The sequence below is a fragment of the Ambystoma mexicanum genome, chromosome 6q, assembly GCF_040938575.1.
Source record: "Ambystoma mexicanum isolate Mex_15411 chromosome 6q, UKY_AmexF1_1, whole genome shotgun sequence".
Taxonomy (NCBI): Eukaryota; Metazoa; Chordata; class Amphibia; order Caudata; family Ambystomatidae; genus Ambystoma; species Ambystoma mexicanum.
Genome location: NC_090937.1, coordinates 1,378,516,051 through 1,378,538,038, shown reverse-complemented (window position 1 = coordinate 1,378,538,038; position 21,988 = coordinate 1,378,516,051). Strand labels below are relative to the sequence as shown.

The window sequence follows — 21,988 nt, the reverse complement described above, 5'->3', positions numbered from 1 at the left end:
TATTTACACCATTCTAACGTAGTCTTAAACGTATTATTCAAAATGTTTTATGTACGGATTAGGGGGTTTTCAAAGAAAAAACTAAGATTTCAGGATTGTGGTACTCGAAATGGGCAAAGGGCCTAACAAAGGAACCTCTGGCCCTCTCAGAATCGCCTAATCTAATATGCATTCTCTGGGATATAGTGCGTAGCTGGCATATTGACTTCCCAGCATCAGGGATACCGCGCCCAGCCTACTTTTACAGTCCCAGGAATATATAGTGTCCAGCTCGCTTGTTGGATTCGCCTACCAGCAAGACCATCTCTCCCTTGCCTTAGGGGATGTGTCATGCTTATATATTTTCAGCATCTGGCCATGGGGCACTCTCCTGGGCTGAAGACAATACTTTTCACACACGCCTACCAGGAAGTATTTATTTCCTTTTGCTTACATAGACTTCCTGTTTTCTTGCTGGCTGCAATTCAGAAGTCTACTGCGTCCCCATTTCAGGCTCTAATCCCCTCACTGTGCCTGCAATTAAAATTCCGACAGTGACTTTCCAGTCCCCTCTCTGTATGTACTTTAAACCCGTTTTATGTTACTCATTGCCATCCACTCTCAAGCCTCCTTCATTGAATCATTTTTGCAGTGCCAAACACCTGCAGCAATACGCTTACTTGCACATTGGATGCATATTTTGTTGCTCAAGTATACGTGAAACACACTAAAAGAAATATCAAAATGTACTTACACCAAAGACTGCCATCACCTCCTTGCTGTCATTTTCTAAAAGACGAAGCCTTCTTCTGAGTACTCCCTGCAAACGCGGGTCAGGAAGTCCACTCTTTCTCTTGACCATAACCAACTGGAGAGAGATATCTAAAAAAAGTCCAAAAATGGTCACATAAACCATTGCGCGCACGTATTAAGTTGTTAGTGGCTCTCTCTTACACGGCCCAAAGTATGTCTATCTGTGCTGCTCATGAAACTATTCAATTAGAATATGCTTACTACCAAACCAACTGCATGATAAACCACCACTTCATGCTTCTCCCACTTCTCAATACTTGGCCCGAGGGACAATATATACAATTGTATGTTCTGGACTATGTCCTGCATATTTCATGGATCATTGCTGCTGGCTGAGCATATGTCTCCTGTTCCAAGTGGGAGTACAGAGGAGCTCAATCAGGGTGCTTGGATCATGGCAGGCAAATTCGTTCCTAATCCACAGGATGGATGGTGATATACTTTGACTTTTCCTGTATAAAGACTTTCTCAGGTTCATCAGCAGTCATTAGTTAGTCTATTGTCATGGGCAGCATGAGTGATACGCACAAAGAGCCTGACACAAGGAAGTGGTGCTTGCGAAAGTGTAGTTTATTTGCACAAGAATATTCAATACAGTTACTTCACCAAAAAATCAAGAGCACAGAAAAAGTCCCTTTCAAAATTCTTGAATTTGGTCCATCCTGGACTTTCTCTCCAATGTCCAGTTGAACACCCAAGTCTTTGTCTTTGGGTTTCAGGTTTTCAACCCGTCCCCATGGAGACTGCAGCAAGAGACCTGGAGGCAAAAATGTAACAGACTTGACAAATCACTAAAGTCACTTCTAGAGGTTGGAGGTAGATGTGGATTTTTCCAAGCAGTGATCTACTCTTAATGAATTCTAGAGGGCTGGATTTGGACGAGTGCCCTGGTACCCGAATATCTACCTGTTCTAGGGTATTGGTCTCATAGACACTCAATTGTTCGCCACCCCTGATGTAGCCTACTTGAACCTCAGTCAGGTTACACTGTCTCATACTGTCTACTAAACCTGAAAGTTTTCTTGGACTGGCCGGACCAACTGGAACCTCGCTAATCCTTCTGGCTATACCCTCTACCTCAGGTCTTGCATCTCTATCTCTTCTATAGATGTTCTCCATCCTCCTCAGATGCAAGACTTCTCAGCACTCTCCCACCACCTCTAATCCTACTCGCCAGATGATACCTCTATCTGTCCAAACTCCTCAGTATAATTCTCTCCAAATTTTAACAGTCTTCCACTTTTTTACATTAAACAGTTCTACAATTAAAACAAGAGACTGACCGGTTTCAAAATCAATTTTATAATTTTGCCAATTCCTCCTCTTCTTCCATTTTAAGACAGTGGATTAACTGTTACTATGTATCTCGAATTAATGGCTCCTTATCCTGGGTTTGACATACAATGTTTTGATATTAGCAACCTCAGAATAACTATCTGGACTGTAGTTAAGCTCCTCCACTGTAACTTTCTCCATTTAATTTCCAATAATCTCCTCCTAGCGCTCCTCTCAAAAGACCTCTAGCTTGCAAATCCCCTGTAAACACCACCCTCCAACTCCTTCTCAAACAACTAACAGTTTGGCTGAAGTAATCTGGGCTCTCTTCCCCATGGACGGTGCTTCATTGTATGGATTGCACCTGTGTAGTGTGGGATGTGCTAGTCTGCAATTGGACTTGGTACTTAATGTCATGTGGGCTGAAAGGGGTTGGCTTCGGCGGATATCATGGCCTGCCATCATTTTGGATTTTAACTCTGTCACATTTGCAGTCCTTGGAGCCCAACTGACAGTGCCTACTGTGAGGTGGGCACCTCTGTTATCGCAGTGTGTTAATCAACTGGGAAATGGCAACTTTGATACCTATGCAATGCTGGTAGGAGCAATACAACAGGGCATGTTTGTTTTGTCTTTCACTTGGGCAGTGCACATATATTTAAATTCATGTTTGTTTGTATAGCGCAAATGTGTACTCCTGGGACCAGCCTGTGCTAGTCTGTCTCCTTCCCTTGAATGCTTTCTTTGGATGCGTACTGAACAAAGAATTTTGTTTCAACACACACCATTGAATTTAGAGTGTTGCAACTCTGTTCCCTTAAAAAATAAGGCATTAATTCCAAAGATAGTCGTTTATGCCCGGATAAGGGGATGAAATAGCTCTCCAAGAGCCACAGTACTCTGACTATATTTATCATCAAGGGCTCTGTACCCTACACACACGTTGGAAGTAGTTGTGAGTGTGGGAATGTTCCTATGGCTGCCTTTATTTTACTGTGGGATGTTAGTTGGGTTAGTGATTGGATCCCCCCATAACACCTCCAGGTCAACATCCAATAGCTCGGGCAGCCCCTCGCACCTTTTTTAAAAACAATATTTTTTTATTAGTTTTACATAAGCTTTTCTTTTACACATTGGTAGTAAAACAGTTTCAAACCCCCGTCCCCCACCCCACCATCCCGGCCCATTGTGGTAGAATGCCAGGAACTCGAATAGGTCTAGTTTTCAATGTATAATGTCCATTATTTTGATATTGTGTGGACACCATTGTTGCATATAGTCACTTCGGAGGTGTGTTAGCAGATGCCCCCAGTCTCTCGTGAATGCGTCTTGGGCCCCTTGAATCTTATAAGTACCCGTTCTAGGGAGAAAAAGTTCCAAACCTTTTGTAACCATTCATAGATTGAGGGAGATGTATGTTTCTTCCAATTGTGGGCTACCATGAGCCAAGTTGCTATAACAAGAATCACAAAGCCCCTTTTCTGTGAGGCCTCTTGGGCCAGGTTCCCACATCCCTGCCATCCAGACCCTTTCCTTCTCGGAACCTCTCAGAATCTTGCCCACCTGCTCTTTTAGCCCTTACCAGAATTGTTTTATCACCGGGCAGCTCCACCATATGTGTTTCCAGTCCCCTTTCACTGCGCAGCCCCTCCAGCATTTGTCGGATGTAGTCGGGAACATTGCATGGAACCTTTCCGGCATGTAGTGTCATTGGAGGAGCACTTTTTGCCCGATCTCTCTTACTTGTTTGGATCGCGTTAGCTTAGGAACAATTCCCCAAATATACTCCCATTGCTTCCTGGTGATCATTTCCCCCAGTGTCTTTTCCCATTTACCCATATAGTTCTACTTAATCTCTTCCCCCTGGGTGTTCAGGAATGTATAAAGGCTCGACACCAGCTTACCCGGACCCGTGTTTGTCGTCATATATTGCGAGAAAGGTGTTAACTGCCTCGTAGCTGCCTGACATATGTGTGGGGACAAGAGCCAATGCTTAAGTTGAGTGTACTGCAATATGTATTTACAAGTCAGGCCCACAGTCTGTTTACATTCTTGAAATGTCATTAAGTCTCGGGCCTGGTACATGTCCCTTATCGTATTACATCCTGCTTTTGCCATTTTTTAAATGTTGTTAAGACCATCCCTAGTTGGAACTCAGATTACCGAATATCGGAAAAAAGGGGGAGGGCTGAGTTTAAAGGGCCCCTCTCTTAATCTCTACATCCCATACCTCCATGCTCGCCCCCATTACCTCACTTATCTTAATGTCCGGGTGCCTATGTTGTCCCATTAGCCATAGTACTCCCGGAAGTGGGGTCCCAGCCACTGCCCTATCTTGTTCAGCCCATGTACGAGTTGGGGTGTGCACTACCCATTTTTTCACTACCCATAGTTGAGCCGCCTCGTATATCTGCGCAAGTGAAGAAGTGATGGGCCTCCCTGATTTCTTGGCGCCTTAATAGCTTTATTCAGAGATTTGAAAAACACTTTTGGATTTTGAATAGGTAGGGCCTGGAAGTAGTACAACAATTTTGGTAGAACCACCATTTTAGTTGCTACCATTCACCCCCACCAGAATGTCATCAGTGTGTTCCATTTCCTAATGTCAGCTTAAATGTTTTCCAACAGGGTCGGGATATTTGATTTGTATATCAGGTTTAATGATGGTGTTAATGTTACCCCTAAATAGGTTATCCCCGATTTTGCCAATTTCAATTGTAAATTGTGGGTCAGTGTCACTATTGTATCGTCTTTTGCCATTCAATTTAGTACCTCCATTTTTGTCTATTGATCTTGAGACTGGAGATTTCCCCAAACCTTTCCAGTTCTTTCATGGGTCTGGTAGGGAGCGTTCTGGGGTTGTCAGTGCTACTAGCATATCATCTGTGAAAGCCATGGTTTTGTGCTCCTGTCCCGCCATGATTATCCCCTTCACCCCTTCCGCCTCCCGGATTGTGGCCAATAGTGGCTCCATAAAGATTGCATATAATAATGTCGATAGTGGGCACCATTCTTTCATTCCCCTCCCCAGAGTCACTGGACCCAAGACTATTCCATTGAGGCATACCTGCAATGGAGGTGATCTGTAGTTGGCCCTAACCATTTTGAGGACATTCTGTCCAAACCCCATTCGTTCCATATTGCAGAAACGTTGTGTCCACTCCACCCTGTCGAATGCTTTTTCAGCATCTAATGAGACTAGTTTGGCTGGTGTTTGAGTTATTTCCATTTTCTCTATCAGGTGGCAGACTCTATGGGCCTCATTATGACTTTGGCGGTAGCCATGCCCTTAATAAGGGCATGGCTGCCACCAAAACCGGGTCCGGGTTCCCTGAATGGGGAATTACCGGTCCATTCCGAGTTTGGAGGGCCCAGTAATTCCTCCTGCAGGGAACCCGGGCCCGGTCCTTCCTCATTCCCATTTGATGGGAATGGGTGCGAGAGCTAACAACGGGACGATTACGACCGGCCCGTTGTTAGCTCCCTGGTTCCCTCGCGGGACCCGCTATGGACGTCTGGTAAAACCAGACGTCCACATCGGGTCCCGCGAGGGAACCTCGTAATCTTGCGGAATGGGTTTAAGGGGTCCGCCACCATTAGCGGTGCCCGTTAACCCATTCCGCAAAGGTTATAATGAGGCCCCATGTGTGTTATCAAATGTCTGCCTTGTCAGTATGAAGCCCGATTGGTCTGGTGCTATGAGTAACGGAAGTAAGTGCAAGATTCTCTCGGCCAGTACATTTGTATGTAGCTTCTCAGCTAGGTTTATTAAGGCTATTGGGCGATATGAGCCCGGGAGTTCTACATTTTGACCCTGTTTGGGGAAGACAAACAGTTTCACCTTATTCATCGATTGGTTAATGTCTCCTTGATCTTTAAATGTATTATATAGCTTTGTTAGTCTAGGGGCCAGCACTTCCTGGAATTTTCTGTAAAAGCAGTCCAGGTAGCCGTCTGGTCCCAGTGCTTTATTTCTCGGTAGGTTTTTTATTGATTTCTTCACTTCTTCCACCATTATGTCTCCCTCTAGGGATTCTTTTTCCTCCTCCGAGATCTGGGGGAGGGGGAGGTTCTCCAGATATGCATCCTGCTTATCTTTTTTTAGGGTTACCTGATGTGTAAAGCATTTGGTAATATTCCCTTAGAATCTCCCCCATGTCTTCATCCTTTGTCTTTACCTGTACCTCTTTGTTCTGGAGTTTCATTACTGTTCTATTCCTCTACCTTGATTTAAGTTGCCTTGCAATGAGTTTATCTGCCCTGTTTGCGCTTATGTTATAACAATGTTTCAGGTACAGGAGTGACTTTTCTGCCTTCTTAGTGCTCAGGGCACTCAACTGACCCTGAACAAGTCTCGGTGGTAACTGAAGTTTTTTGCTTGGTTTGTTGGATAACTCTCCCTGGATCTCTTTCAGTTTCCCTTTCAGTTCCTCCTCCCATCTGCGTTTCCGTTTGTCCTTGTCCGCTTTTCGCACTGTCAAGTCTCCCCTTAGCACCGCTTTGAATGCGTCCCAGACTATACCTAGCAGAGTTTCTCCTGTGTCACCGTCCAAAAAATATTGGTCTATCTTTTCCCTAATGGAGTCTACCACCACCTGGTCTTGTAACAGTTCCGTGGGGAAGTTCCACTCCATAGGCCCCATTTGTTTTGTCCCAGGATGAAGGTCACCATAATCGGGGCATGGTCCGATAGGGAGATGGAGCCTAGATCTATCTCCTTCACTTTGCCCACCAACCCTGTGGCTTTCCAGATGTAATCTATCCTAGATTGTGAGGTCTGGACGTGGGAATAGTGTGTGAATCCATGTGCCTGCCCCCTGATCTCCGTCCATAAGTCATGTAGTGTTAGCATCTCCATTTTTTGTTTCAGTGCCTTGGATGGGCCCAGGGTCCCCAAGCATGTGGTGTTACTTCTGTTCAGTTGTGGCTCCCAAGCTAAGTTTAAGTCCCCTGTTAGAACCACCTCTCCCGTGGCAAAACCTTCTAGTCGTGAGAGAGTCCCCCTCAGGAAGCTGTCTTGCCCCGTATTCGGGGCATATATCGTGGCCAACGTTATCTTTTGGTCCCCATACGTAGTGTTCAAAAAGAGGTAGCAACCTTCACCATTGGCTAGGGTCACCTGCACCTGTGTTCCTAATCCATCCTGTATCTCTATCAGCACCCTCACCCCTTTCTCCACTGTATTCGCCTGGTATGTCCGTGAAAACCCTCTTATTTTCAAGAGTCTTTTGTCGGCTTCCCTGATGTGAGCCTCTTGAAACATTATAATGTTTGCCTTCATCCTCCTGATCAGCTGTTCTTTTTTCCTCTTTTTTGGGGTATTTAGCCCCCTCACATTGTATGTAAGTATTTTTAATGTTGTCATCCTATATTCCTGAAGATTGTGTTGCTTCTAATTCCTGGTTCTACATCCACACTCTCTTCCTGTTCTAAACTTCCCCATTCCCACTGACCCCAACTTCCCCAACTTTTATCCCCCCTTCCCAACTCCCTGAGGAGGGCCCAGGTTCCTATGACCACTCAGACATGGTGTCCGTCGCTCCTGGCCCTCTGTCATCCCAGAGATTTTGTTGTGGGAACTACTACACCCCACTATGTGATGCATTGACTGTCTCCCAACCTCCCCCCTTGGGCTGCTCACCCTTGTAACGGTTACACTCCCCAACTCCTCCTTTGGTTCACCATACCCCTTCTTACTTGACCGCCTACTATTATAGTGTTCTTAGCCTCCGGCTCCCTCTGCCCTTTCTCTTCCTGTTGTGCATCTTGCTGAGGTTCACAACCTTCTTCCATTCCCACAGTTTCCTGCGGGATCTGTCCCCTCTCCGTTGACCCTCGCTTGTCCCATGGCCATCTCCTTGTAGATTCAGAATGTGCCACCTCACCCGTGGCAAAACCTATGTGGTGATCCTGTGTCTCTGAAATATGCACAGACGAAGTACACAAGTACCCACTTTATGGATGACAGTGATCATGCAGTGCACTCTCACGCAGCTGACGGAATAATCACATACAGATATTTGGAAAGTGAGTCTGGTGAGCAGAGAACACTTTCCTCACAGGGAAACCATCTTCAATTTGCCTCCTACAATTAGTAAAAGCTCTATTTAGCACCCTTGCATATGGCATTCTGTCACAGGTCATAAGGGTAGTCTGTCAATACAACAGTTTGTTTGAGCTACTGCTGTACAATACATCTCTTGTACTAGCACCTTCTGTTCAATATGTAGCTCCCCTTCACCAGTCAGAATGCTCAAAATGCAGTCAGTAACTCCTGCTTTGCACGGTAAAGAGGGGGAAAGATTATTGTTTTTTCAAAATGCTTTTGAACACCACTGTAGATACACAAAGGTGCACCCTAAGTCTTTTAAAGCTAAAGTAACCTTTACTTTTGTTACACTTGAAGTTAAATGTTATATCCCAGTCAACTGATTCTTGTATCCTTTATGCATGACGTGCTAGAGGATGGATGCTTGCAGGACTGTGCAGTAGAATGGGAATAGGTGTGTGAATGGTTGACATCAGGCAAGGGAGTAATGCTTGGAATGTGCTGATTTGTATTAATAATAAAATGACGCAGGCCCTCTCAGAAAGGATGGTCTGCTAAATAGACCCCCCTCCCCTTTCATAAAACTCCATGCCACAAGCATGGTGTACTCCTGTGCCCTGATGCATCAGAGTACTGAGCAGCAGCTCCTGCCCTCTAGTAGAACAGAGCAGGTTCAGAGGCCACAGATGCCCTGTTTAGCAGCTGCTGGGATAGCAAGTCCACTACAGTGCAGAGGCTGCAATTTAATGTGCACCTATGTTCCACAACCACGATAAATATGATAAACTGCCAACCTGGTGGCAGGATCATCTGGAAATATAAGCCATACATAGTTGTTGGTATGGTAGCTGGTAGAGCATATACAAATTGAATCAATGCCTCATTTGTAGCATACCAGTGCATCTCTGTGAGCTCAGAAATACCATGGGAGTCTATGTGGATTTCAGGCACCTACTTGTCTGCAGTGCAGTGAATGAGACAACGGTCAGGATGCATGGCACAGTTGATTCTCTTGCATTACCAGGCCTAAGATCTCTCAGCTGACGATGTGTCAAGAGCCTGGATTCAAAGAGACAATTCTATAACAAGTGCCTACTTTACACTAGGGGGCTGTACATTAGAGAGCCTTTGAAGCTGCAGGCTAGTAAAGGGGTATAGTTATGCCAGTCAGAGAGCACAAGTGGGTTTGAGGAAGGATTCCTGCATCTTATTGTTCTATGGGCTTTTCTCTCCTTCTTGTCCCCTCCACTTCCTGTGGAACAAGGCATATTAGGCATTACATCAGGAGGCAAGTGTCACTTCTCGCAAGGATTGGGACTGGACCCATTAAAGCAGGATTGATTTTTACAATCCACTATGGCAGATTTCCTTTTAAAGAAGGGGTATTCCACTCCTTCTCTGATTTATTCCTGGGATTCTATAATAATTAATTTGGACCTTTTATGGGGGTGTTGACCTTTCCAAAGGCCTCAGCCATTGAGGTGAGAAAGGAGTGTTCGAAAGCAGAGGCAAGTTCTGCTCCCTTCCCACTAAGATGGCACATCGGGGTGCACTTTCTGAGGACCAATACCTTCCACTCTGCTTGCAAACCTTCGTAGAATGGGAGAGCAGTGAATGAAAAGGACTCGCCTTGTCCTAGAGCCTCGCACAGTAGGTCTCACAGTATCCTAAGAGCTAGAACAACAAGGATCCCTAATTTTGCCATTCAAACGGATTCGAGCTTCTGTCAAACCACGTTCAACACGTTTTATCCGAGGGGACTCAATTTGGACAAGAAGGCAGAGAGCCCCTTTGTCCTTCATGTGGAGGGTGTGTTCTGGTCTGTATTGCTGACTAAAGCCAATGGGCAGTCCCATATGAGGTTGTATTGGCTGATACTTTCATGGAGCTGAATCACAATGGTTTCAACAAAGATTTCAAAAATAAAAGATTGTGCAATACAAAGTATAGTGCCTTCACCAGCTAACATTTAAGGCAGCGGGACCCTCACATATCTTGTGCATTTAACATATGTGTGAATCCACTCAGTGTACTCATACCAATATTACTTTCTGACATATAAGTGGCTAAACTACATATGGTGAAATCAATTATATGTCTATTTCTTTTTTAGCAAAAGCCTAGCACTGGCTATCAGGAAACCAATAGATTTATAATTTAGCAATACAACTACTATGTACAAGGATACACACACCAATATTATTCCTTCTCCACTCATAAAATCATCACCAATTCAGTAAATATTTCATGAAGAACTGGCAAATGAGCACACACTCCGCAGCAAAGCTTCAATCATGGCTGGAATCAGGGTTGCATCCAATTCATGCACCACTTTTGCAACACCATAGGTGATGTTTACGAGTTATCAGCTCACTCTGCATCTACTTTCACCCTCCCGTAGATCAGGGCAGTCCAGATCTGGCAAATACAAACTCTCTAATTTTAGACCGAGCTTCACCTACAAACTAAGAATACAAGTTTTCCTACACTGGGGTAGTCCTTAAAATGATAGAAGCAGTATAACCTGGACTTCACCATATAATTCAGTCTCACACACACACCCAAACAAGTATGGGGCATTCTCTTTGTGAGTACATGTAATCCTTCCTCCAGATTGGGGCGGAGCCCTGCTATGGCACGCTCATGAATAATCAGTTTGAGAGGCTCAATCCACCTCACTCTGAATGCCTGTGAAGCATTCTTGGGGGTGGCATCTTTATGGTAAATGTATATGCATAAAGAGAAATGTTGATCCTGATACGTCCAGCCCTACCTAAGCTTCATGCCAGCAGCGAAGCCATGTATGACATGAAAACGGACTAGCTTCAAGCAAAACTACCCTGCTACTAACTAAAACCCATCAACGTACACCTCGTTCTTCCAATTCCAATGCTTTGATAGTGATTTTGAGTCAGCAACAAACTGACCTCCAGTAATCAAAGCTCACCAGTGGCTGTGACTTGACGGATGCATCAGCATTTCTCCTCTTGAAGGACTTACCCAATGTATCTGTGAGCCATAGCAATATGGCTATAAATGAGAATTTGTTTTATGAAGTGGGCTCCCCTGCACCTAAATAAATGAGGAAAAGCCCCTGGGGTTTTGAAATGTAAACATCCTAGTCCTGGGACATTGACATTGCACCCTACAACCAAAACACCTTGTCTTTCTGCCTTCTTCTCACCTCAGATCCCACTAAGAAATGTCACACCACCTTCCAGGTAGCCTTAAGTTCTCGCAGGGCCACGCAACAGTAATCTCAATGCACCAATGAAACCAACTCTGGGAGTGATGTTACTGAGCAGAATGTTAAAAGACTAACCCGCTGCATGCCGCAAGGCAGCCCAATGGGAAAACCCATGAAAGACACAAAAATATACATGCTGCTCCGTGCCCCAATTTACAAAGGAGGTTAGAACAACGACAGACATTCAAAAGGGGATAGGCCACAATGACCGAGGATAAAAGGTCCGAGCACCAAAAGTCTGACCCGCATTTGTTTGCATAGATATATATGGGGGGGGGGGGTAAAGGTAATATAAAATGTATAGGCGTAAGGTGGGGAGGCTGTGGTGGGTCTCCGCCCACATATATATATATGCAAACAAATGGGGACTTTTGGTGGTCGGACTTTTCAACTCGGACATTTCACGCAGATTCTTCAAAAGAGGGCTGCACATATAACTGTGGCCGTAAATAAATGGGAGCCTATTTCTGGAGCTTAGTTTTATCTTTACTGACTGTCCACCTATCACCACATAGAGTTTTCTACATCACCGGGAATGCCTTACGAGACCCGGGCCACACTCACATCTCCTACCTTGTAAAGTAATACACCACGACTAAGATCCAAAAATAAAAATAATTCTGAAGTCTTCCTCGTCTACCAGGACAGCAATTTTCTTTAAGTGTGCCAACCCCTGGTAATCAATGGTCCCCCGACCATTGCCTTAAATAATAATCAGAATGTATAATGAGTACACACAGAGCTTGGAATTCACGCTGCATGGCAGTGTTTTAATGCATCTGATCTTAACAAACCTGTGCATTTGGATCCCTACTGATTTCCTTGCCCCTACCCCTTTTACTTTCCCCACTCCGCCCCTTTTCAACCACTGCTCATTGCAGCCTTTTGGTTTCAGTGGGGGCAATACAAAAGCAATAAATGCATTCACAGGTCAGGTATTGCCCCAGACATTAATACATCTTTGACCACTGGTTTACAACTTATACATGGAATATTTTTCAGCACTTCAGGACTGTTTACAGTGGGCTCCCATGGAGCTGAAAACAAGATAGAGGAATTTAGATAGGACATCCATTTTAGTGAAAAAATAAGCTTAATTTTTAGCTTCATGCCCAATCGATTCCCTGGGCCAAGAATGCCCACTCATGGCTTGGTCTTTCCCTTTATATTAAATCAGTCTAAATTATTAAGATTCATGGAGATAAGTAGAATATTGCAGACAAATGTTGTGCCTTCCTTCACACTTTATAGCACCCTTACAACACATTGGCCCTCATTACGACCCTGGCGGAAAGGGGAAAACGATGGCGGAAAAGCAATACCGCCATCGAAAAGCGCTCGGTGCGACTATGACCCGTCACCGCAAAGTACGAAGCCATTAGCGACACCGTAGTGAACGCCAACGCTAACTGCACTAAGCACGCGCGCGCGCACCATGCCAAACCGCAAACACCACCATGGTGCAACGGTACGCCAATTCCGACCCTAGCGGACATGTACCTAACGCCATCAGGCATGGCGGAATGGACCATCCCGCCATGGCGAGAAATACGGCATCGTGAACCAACCGTAAATGGCCCACTGAGTGCCTGTACTCCACTCCCTGGCCACATTGCACAACTCCTGGCAGGCGCAATGTACTCACACCATGCAACCAGTGAAATCTACAATTCACCCATGCATGCCAACGTAGAAATGCATGCAGGTGTTCAAAGCGCCCCGTGAGTGGGCATCCATGTACGGCATGTCACCATAGCCGTACTGATGCAGCACAGGCATGTGAAGGTACAAGACATCAAAATGGAAATCAAGAACACATGACACAAAACAACAGTAGTCCCCCATCGCTTGCCACCAGCGCAAGGCAACATCCAAAACAGCATCCTGAGGGGGATTGCACCAGCCCTGTACTCTTGCCAGTAAACAAACCAACCATCAGCAGAAGCATGTACCACACAAGTTGGCAGAGTGACTGAGCAGCCAGGCACATCCCAAGAGGGGCCGATGGGAGCTGCAGGGCACAGATGGCATCAATACAGAAGCTATTCCAATGGACATGACCCCAGTCCCCCTCCCACAACCACTCCCACTCCAAAATGCTACCGGCAGGACTAGCGATGTTGGGCCTGGGGCACCAGATAGCACTGCAAGTGCTACAACTACAAGAAGACGACGAACAACAACAGGTACAACAACCGGGCGCACAGGGGAGACGGAGGAGAAGGAGGAGGAGGAGGGCAAGGCAGGGTCAGCAAGGCCCACAAGCACTGCCACTACCAACACGCAGGCGGCCCGCAATCCCACGCCTCCGAGCTGATCCGTTCAACCTCACTGCTGAGCAGATCCACACCCTCTACCGTTTGGACCGGGACACCATAATCGCCATTGTGGACATGACACATGCTGACCTCGTGAGCATGATAGATAGCCCAACCGCCATCCCACCCCTACTGAAGGTGGTGTCTGTACTCCACTTCCTGGCCACAGGCACCTACCAGCACACAGTGGGACAGTTGCATGGCATTTCACAGCCACTGTTCTCACGGACACTCTCCCAAGTGCACGATGCCCTCCTGAAGCACGCCGACGACCACATCACACTACCACGCACGTACCAGGAGATTACCAACGCAAAGGTGGGATTCCATGCACTTGGCGGCATCCCGGGTTGCATTGGTGCCATCGACTGCACCCATGTTGAATTGGTTGTCCCACATGCCATGGAGGTCCAGTACCGCAACCGGAAACAATTTCATTCAATCAATGTGCAAATGGTGTGTGACTCCAACAAGATCTTTACGCATTGTTGTGCCAGATTTCCAGGATCTACCCATGATTCTATGGTCCTGAGGAACACAAGAATACCACGCTACATGGAGCGACACGCAGGGCACAGATCCTGGCTACTCGGTGAGTCTCATTCCATGCATGACATCGTGGCCCATTTGATGCGTCAATGACCTTGCAGGAGGGGGGGGGGGCTACTTAGCACTATCATTCCACTGACACCCTTTATTCGTCCCATACAGGTGATGCCGGGTATCCACTGAAGAGATGGCTCCTTACACCAATCCGGAACCCACAGAACCAGCATGAGGAGGACTACAACCATGCCCACTCACGTAGCCGTGTGGTCATTGAACAGGCATTCGGCCTACTGAAGGCTCGTTTCCGCAGCCTCAGCAGGTCTGGCGGGGCACTCATGTACAGCCATGAGAGGGTTTCTAAGATGGTCATGGCATGTGTCATGCTGCACAACATGTGCATACGTAGGAATGTGCCCATGCCCCCTGACGCTGTACTGCATGCACCTGAAGATGATGATGATGAGGGTGGGGATGTGGAGGCACCCCAAGGAGTCCATGAGGCACAGGATGCACGTGCAATCCGACAGAGCATCATAGATGCATGCTTCTAGCAACCACGCATGGTGCCTATTACACGGAAAGGGGACCTGTGGCACTGTGTGTGTGTAGTACAGGCACATAGTGGACTGTACGCCTATGAAGGCCTCGTACGCAAATATCAATGTCCACACATGTCATTGGATGATAATGAAGTGCTGTATTGTTAATGTGATTTGATTCATACACCCTATGGACCCGCCACCCAGTGAAGCCCAACACACCCCCTCCACCCTACTTCCTCCCCCCCCAACACCAGTGTCCAAATATGCATGCTGCCCGTGGGTAGACGCTATTGCAAGCCCCCTCTACGGGTATCAGGGGCACCCCTGCCCGTGGAGCGCAGGTTCCTGCCAGATCTGCGTTGGGGGCTGCCCTGGACGGAACTTGCCACGGATGACGTCTCTGCCTGCTCGCGTCCATGCATGTCTCTGAGGGTTTGTGAGAGCTCCGAGAGCACACGGCGCACAGCAGCAAGTTCAGCACAAACGTCTTTGGACGTCGCATTCAGTTCCCCCCTCAGGCTCTCGGTGCTTTTCTCCATTTGTGCTCTCAGGCTCTCGGTGCTTCTCTCCATTTGTGCTCTCAGGCTCTCGGTGCTTCTCTCCATTTCTCCCCTGAGGCTCTCACTACTTTTCTCTATTTGTGCCCTGAGTGTCTCGGTGGATGTTTCCATGGCTGCCCTGGAACCCCCGCATTCATTCGCATGGTCCTTGAGTAGCGTGGACACTTCCTGCTGTTGCTCGATCAGCAGGTCGAGGGACTGTTGCCTCTGCTGGGCCATGGACATTTGCGGTGGTGTGACAGGGGGGCTGCTCAACACATGTTGCCTTGGCACAGGACTTGTGGGGGTTGGCCAGTCGTCGTCTTCTGGGTGCCCCTGCGTGGTTTCGTCATGGTGTAGGGGATGGGACATGCAGGGGGATTGGGAAAGGTCATGGATGGTACCTACGTCGCCAGCACTGTTTTCCGTGTCGGAGCATGCTGGCATGACAGCTGTGTCACCTATGGTGCTGCTACCACCAGAGGCAGTGCCATCAGATACGTTCTTTGGGGGGACCTGTGGTGCTGGGGTTGTGGACTTGCTGGCTGCTGGGGTGCCTGTTGCAGTCCCCTCCAGTGTGCTGGCACTTGATTCCTGCTGCTGCCGTGTCTTGATCCTTGCACCTGAGGTGGAGGCTCTTGGGACGTTGGTCCTGGCCCTCTTTGCAGGCGTGCTGGTAGGGGTGTCCTGCAGCTCGTCGTTGGTATCGGACCCTGTGGTGGAGTAAAGAGGGGCGAGCGTTAGTTATGGGTCTGTCGGATTTGGAATGGCAACGTATCAAATGCATTGGGGTGGTACATGAGGCTGATATGGGACTGGGCCTTGGAGGTGGTCTCATTTTCGTGTGGATTGAGGATGCATTCATTTGGCTGCCTGCAGTTAGGGGGTGCATGCTGCACATGTAGGGGTTGTTTATGGCATCTTGATTAATTTGTTTATTCATTCTGACTTTTAGAGGGCGCTGTCAGGGCAAAGTATGTATTGCACTATGGGGTCACATGGTACTGCACATGTTCGTGGTTTGTGGATTTCGCATTGTTTCTCTTGGCCAACCTACCTGATTCTCCGGATGTCGGCACTCCTTTCTCCATCCCTCCGACTCCCTCTATGCTCTCCATTCCTATGGTGGAGGCGCAGATCTCCTCCCAGGGGGTCAACTTGATGGGCGACTCTGATCCCCCCCCGGTAGCTGTGGCGATGTTCCTGTTCGCAGAAAGTATGCTGCGTACGCGGATCCGCAGGTCGTCCCACCGCTTGCGACATTGCTGTGGCGTGCGGGGTGTTGTCCCCACCGCACTTACGCGCTGTGCCACAAGGGCCCATATGGCCTTCTTGTTGGCAAGGGCCGTCCTGGTCATTTGACTGGAGAAGACGACGGCGGCATTTTCCTGCAGGGTCTCGGTCAGCACGGTCAGTTCCTCTCGGGAGAAGTGGACCTGCCGCTTGCGATCACACGCTTTCTTGGCTACCTTTCCCATATTTATTTTTTTAACTGGGGTTGCTAACGGGTTGGGATGTGTGTCAGGGTCGGATTTTTAATGGTTGTGTTGGGATTCGGATTTTATAGTTGTGCGGCGTGCTGTTTCCCGTTCCGGCCACATGCTTTTACTTCCGTTTCCGTATATTTACGGTGCCCGTAATTTGCGGTGCCCGCTCATTACGGTGCCCGCTCATTACGGTGACCGCTAAGATGGGTGGCGGTATTGCACCTGGTGCAGCGTACGGCGGCGGTAAGGGCCGTTTTGGGGTCATTTCCGCCATCGCAGCCTTTCGGATTCCGCCATGGCGTAATGCTCGTGCCCGATGGGTCGTAATTAGCCGCACTTTGCTCCTTCGTGCAATGGCGGAAACGCTATTTACGCTGTTGCGGTCCGGTCAGTCAATTTCCGCAAGGGTCGTAATGAGGGCCATTGTTGCCATGAGGCTTCATTGACCGACCATTTAAAAATTTCTACTGAGTTGCCTTCTTTTTTGCTCAAATGTACATGCTTGACCGTTTAGTGGCATTTACCTAATACATTATATGCAATTCGAAGTCACACTTGGGTTTAGATCATGGGTTCTATTTTGTTATTGTTTATTTGTAAAGCGCTTATACACAAGTGTAGTGCTTCAAAGCTCTTCCAAGGCGGGAACGGAACAAGGGAATACAGTAGTCATTCTTAGGCGTTGAAGTTTCCGAATGAACTAACAAAAATAACTAGCATACTAGGCCAGAGGACAGAGGCATTTCTACTATTGCAAGTGCATGATAGGAGGGAAGGAGAGAAGGGGTTTGGGGGGTAAGAGCATACAATCAATAAACTGACGTGCTAGGCCTAACGACTTGTCAGATAGTCAAAGTGCATGGCAAGAGTGGTGAGAGAAGGAGGAGGGAGGGGGGAAAAGGATATACAGATCAATTGATTTGCTGCTTGAGGGAAAGTTTGGATTCAAAAGGAATTCCCAGGTTCTCAGCTGCGTCTTTGTGCTATGCCACCTGCTCGGCTCCTTCATTTTATATGGTTTTGTCATTGTTAGCACTTTCGTATTTGTGAGGAGGGAGGGTCAGACCAGAATTGTACAGTTCTTGGTGTTGTTCCCAGGGGCCTATCCGGTGTCAGACTGCAACTTTGGTGTTGGATAGTATGGGCCTTCCTTGGAAATCGAAAAAAAATGTGTGCACTCTTTTTTTAAAAACTTTTGCATACCTTGCCATCAATGTCTCTGTTCCTGGTGCATCCTCAAAGTAAAATAACAGGGTATTAAACTCATGCTCGTTCTCAGCAGAGGGGCTCCCACACACCTCTTTATTTTTGTAAAATTTATGGGTTTCACCCTAAGTAGCCACGGGTAATCCAGGTGTTGATCAGCTGCTCAATGTGCCTTAGCTTCAGCTCGCAGAGGAGGCCGTTGATGGGGTTGTTGATGGTGCTCTTGTTCAGAACAGAATTGCCTAGCATTTCAGTGCTGGACTGCCCTAATGGGTGGGTCCAGACTGATATGCAAATAGATATTTCGCCTAATTGAAAAGACCCTCCAGAGTGGAAGAAATTCCATATAACAGGGTATTCGACACATTTGTTCTCAGTAGAGGTAGCCCCAAACACCTCTTTCATTTCGTAGTAAAAGAACTTTGTCTGTTAATTCAAATAGATTTTTTTTATTTCTATGAAAACACATTTTAGATGTAATGGATCCCTGCATAGATACAGCGATCCACACGGAACACTGTTGACAGCATCAAAGTAAAGTTATGACTACGAAGATACTATTGCCAACAAAAGAATAGATTTTCCAGTTACGTGGACACCATTAATCCCTTTAGTTGTGAGATTGACTTACCAGTAGGAAAACTTTCTGCAGGCTCAACACACGTCTCTGAACTATCTGTTATGGTGTCTGTAATCTCAATCGGGTCTGAAAAAAAAATTCATCATATTGCAGTTTATAAACATAGACATCTGGACAAGGTGGCTGATATTTTTAGATCCTGCATGCCAAATTGAAATTAAATTATCTGAACATGCTTGTTTCATCCTTGTACGAACAGCAAAACACCTCCTACCCTTCTCTAAACCCTAGCAAAATGAAGAACATTTGGATACGAGGGAGTGAAAAAATATAAGTTTTCAACAGGAATAACAGAAAATCATATGTGACATTTGTCTTTCTCTCAGGTCTTCAATAAGTAAGTCCTGGCCGAACCACCTAGGGCGCCAGCAGTAACTGGAGCAACAGATCTGTTATATTTACCACGAAAATCAACTATTGCCAATTACTAGGAGGGGGGGGTCACTAAAAATGAACTTTGCCAGATGTGGCATCAATCCTTGCACAGGCCATTCTTTGGGCCTCATTAGGACCCTAGCGGTCCCGTAACGAACAGTGCCGGTACGGGACCGGCACCGTTCATTACGGGATGCCCTATTACGACGCCTGCTAGCGTCTCCCGCTTCTCACGTCTGGTCTGACCAGACGTGAAAAGCGGGACCCGCTAGCAGGCCAGGATGCTAACAACGGGCCCGTCATTAACGGACCCGTTGTTAGCATCCTCCCCATTCCCATTGAGCCCTATCGGGCTCAATTGGGAATGGGGATTGATTTTTACCGGGTCCAAGAAAAGGGCAATTACCGGGTCCACCAAGGTCGGCATAACCCAGTTATTGCCTTTTTCTTGGACCCGGTAAAAAATCATTACCGGCGGCAGCCAGGGTCGTAATGAGGCCCTTTATCTTATAAAGATGCAGGAACCGGGAGAACTGTTGGTGCGTTTCCTGTTGCTGCCGCAAAGCGAAAATCCAGCATGCCTTGGGCCTGCCCACTGGCCAGCCCTTTTGACTCATGCAGAAGACTATTTGGTCAGGTGCCCTATGTGATGAGTCAGATATGGGAGACGAACACATAGATGACGTTTTCTGACAAATAGCCATTTATTGAAATATTATGAGGTAAGACAAGCGCCTATCTTAACCATACCTAACAAAACCCAGACTATTGAAAAATGACCTAGTGTCCAAAATGTCTGTCCCTCACACAATTACTCACACTATTAAATATAAAACAAAACCATACGGGAATCATTTGGCAGTTTCAACTTTGTAACTCAACATATATTCAAATGTAAGGAAAACAGAAACTCTTATGATCAGAGGTGGGTCCCCTTCTCCTGGACCAATTCAGAATATTTAAACCAAAGTTAATTTCATGAAAGTTCTTTTCTTTCGTCCCGTTCTACTACAGGTGGAATACACAGTTCTTTGTCTCCAATGTATCCTTCACTTGGAAAAGTAACTTCCCAGGTCAAAAGGTTTCTCTTTCTTAGAACAATTGCTAACGCATCCACTTCACAGTTCACAAAGTCTTTTCTTCATACACTCATTTGAAAACGTTTATGCAGGAGTTCTACTTCAGACAGGATGGTTACACAACAGTTCATCAAAAACAGAAGTGGAATTACCAATTCTTTCCACCATAATCCTACTTCAGTCAGGATGGTTACACAATAGTTCATCGAAAAACACAGAAGTGGAATTACCAATTCTTTTCCAGGATAATCACGCACAACTTTCTACCACATTTAAAGTAATTCAACTTCTCTTCTTCCTGGTCCACTCGCCTGCCAGGACTAACCACTATTTGTCCCTTTCCTGGTATACTCACCTGCCCGGACAAAAACTCCTACTACTTCTACTACTACTATTCGTACTCGGTGGCAAAGATTGTTCCCAACTTTCCACACTTGACTCCTCAATGGTGAAAGTTAACTCAACAACAATTTCTGGAATAACTCTTTGGAATTGTAACACCATTGGTTTGTAACTTATTTTAGAACAAAAAGAAAAGAACAAAAAGAAAAATGAATGGGAACCACTTAGTAGGAATAAGTTGAAATTAAATCATACAAAGTTTCTGTAGTTATATGTGGTTCAAAAAATGTTGTGCGGGAGCTGGCTCTGAAAAGTCTAGAGACACCCTGAATACATGTGCAGCAAAAGACCGGGTAAAAATACCAAGTCACACGGCCGCTCTCCGTTTGATCCAACCTGGGTTGTAAAGTTAATCCAAGTTCAAAAGAATTGAATTATGTTAACGGAATTTGATTCAAGTCTTCCAATAAATGGATGGGCTGATTTTTACTTGTGTTGGCCAAACGCTGAATGGCGATAGCGTGGAATTGCCTGCAAGGTCCGTCGAATGGTCAATGGCGGAAAGACGTGCGGAGGTGGGGGGTGGCGGAACTAACGGTCCTGCAGGGTATGGACTGTGAGACGGAGGGAGAGGGGATAATAATCTCTTGGACTCAGCTGCTAAGTGACTTGTCGAGGGACAATGATTTATGGCCTCCGTGAACCAGTGGGGGTGAGCATGGAGGGGAGAGGGGGAAAGAGGGAGGTGGAAGATATGACTTGGGGAACTGATGGTAGCTTCACTCATCCCTGTAGGGTTTAGAGAAAAGTACGAAGCTTTGATGACGCCTGTTGGAGAGAATGGAGCCTGTTGGATGGGACCGGACTCTGGAAAGGGGAAGGGGAGGGAAGGGTTGGGGAGTTGTCAATATTAAAGTTTGACTGTGTTAGGGGAGAAGGGGGGGAGAGGGGAGGAGGGATACTGGAACTTTGGGGTGTTATGTAAAATGTTAATAAAGTGTTTAAAAAAAATAAAAGTCTTCCAATAAATGAGTCGCTGTTGTGTTTCACAAATGGTAATTTATCAAAAACAATCTCAAAGTAAAACAGTCACTAATAATTTCTTAGTGAGGAAGCAGCTGCCACAACTCATAAGTGAAACAGACTTATTATGCCATACATTTCGGAAAACTATTTCCTTCATCAGGGCTAGTCTGTTGTTAAAACAATCAAATGCATAACAAAATATGGATTTCACAAATGACATATCATAATAATGTATGTAAATAGCAAAAAAGGGAAAAAAAACATACCATCCGGTCGAAGTTCCAATAATGGGAGGAGTACCAAAGAGTATAGGGGAGAAAAAGAGGAATGAGAGAAAATAAATATGTAGTGCTAGTAAAAGTATATTGCTCAAAGTTCATGGCAAGAGGTGGAGACCTTTACCTGTGTAGTGTGGCAGGTGTCAAATGGAAGCAAACGATGTTGCTTAAGTGCTGGTGGCCATTAATGGCGTTCATGTGATTGCGCGTTGTTCCTCTGCAGCTAAATGCAGTTCCTCTGCAA

The 21,988-nt window shown here is 46.3% G+C and overlaps 1 protein-coding gene across 1 annotated transcript in view; it reads right to left on the bottom strand.

Moving 5' to 3' along the window:
* The window catches only part of SH3TC1 (SH3 domain and tetratricopeptide repeats 1), a 493,452-nt gene that overhangs the window by 371,401 nt on the left and 100,063 nt on the right, over window positions 1-21,988 (bottom strand). Inside the window, exons 3-4 of the mRNA XM_069632025.1 lie at window positions 18,636-18,710; window positions 734-861 (exon numbers count right to left, since the gene is read on the bottom strand). Coding sequence (XP_069488126.1) covers window positions 734-861; window positions 18,636-18,710 — 203 coding nt within the window. The remainder of the gene's footprint in view (window positions 1-733; window positions 862-18,635; window positions 18,711-21,988) is intronic.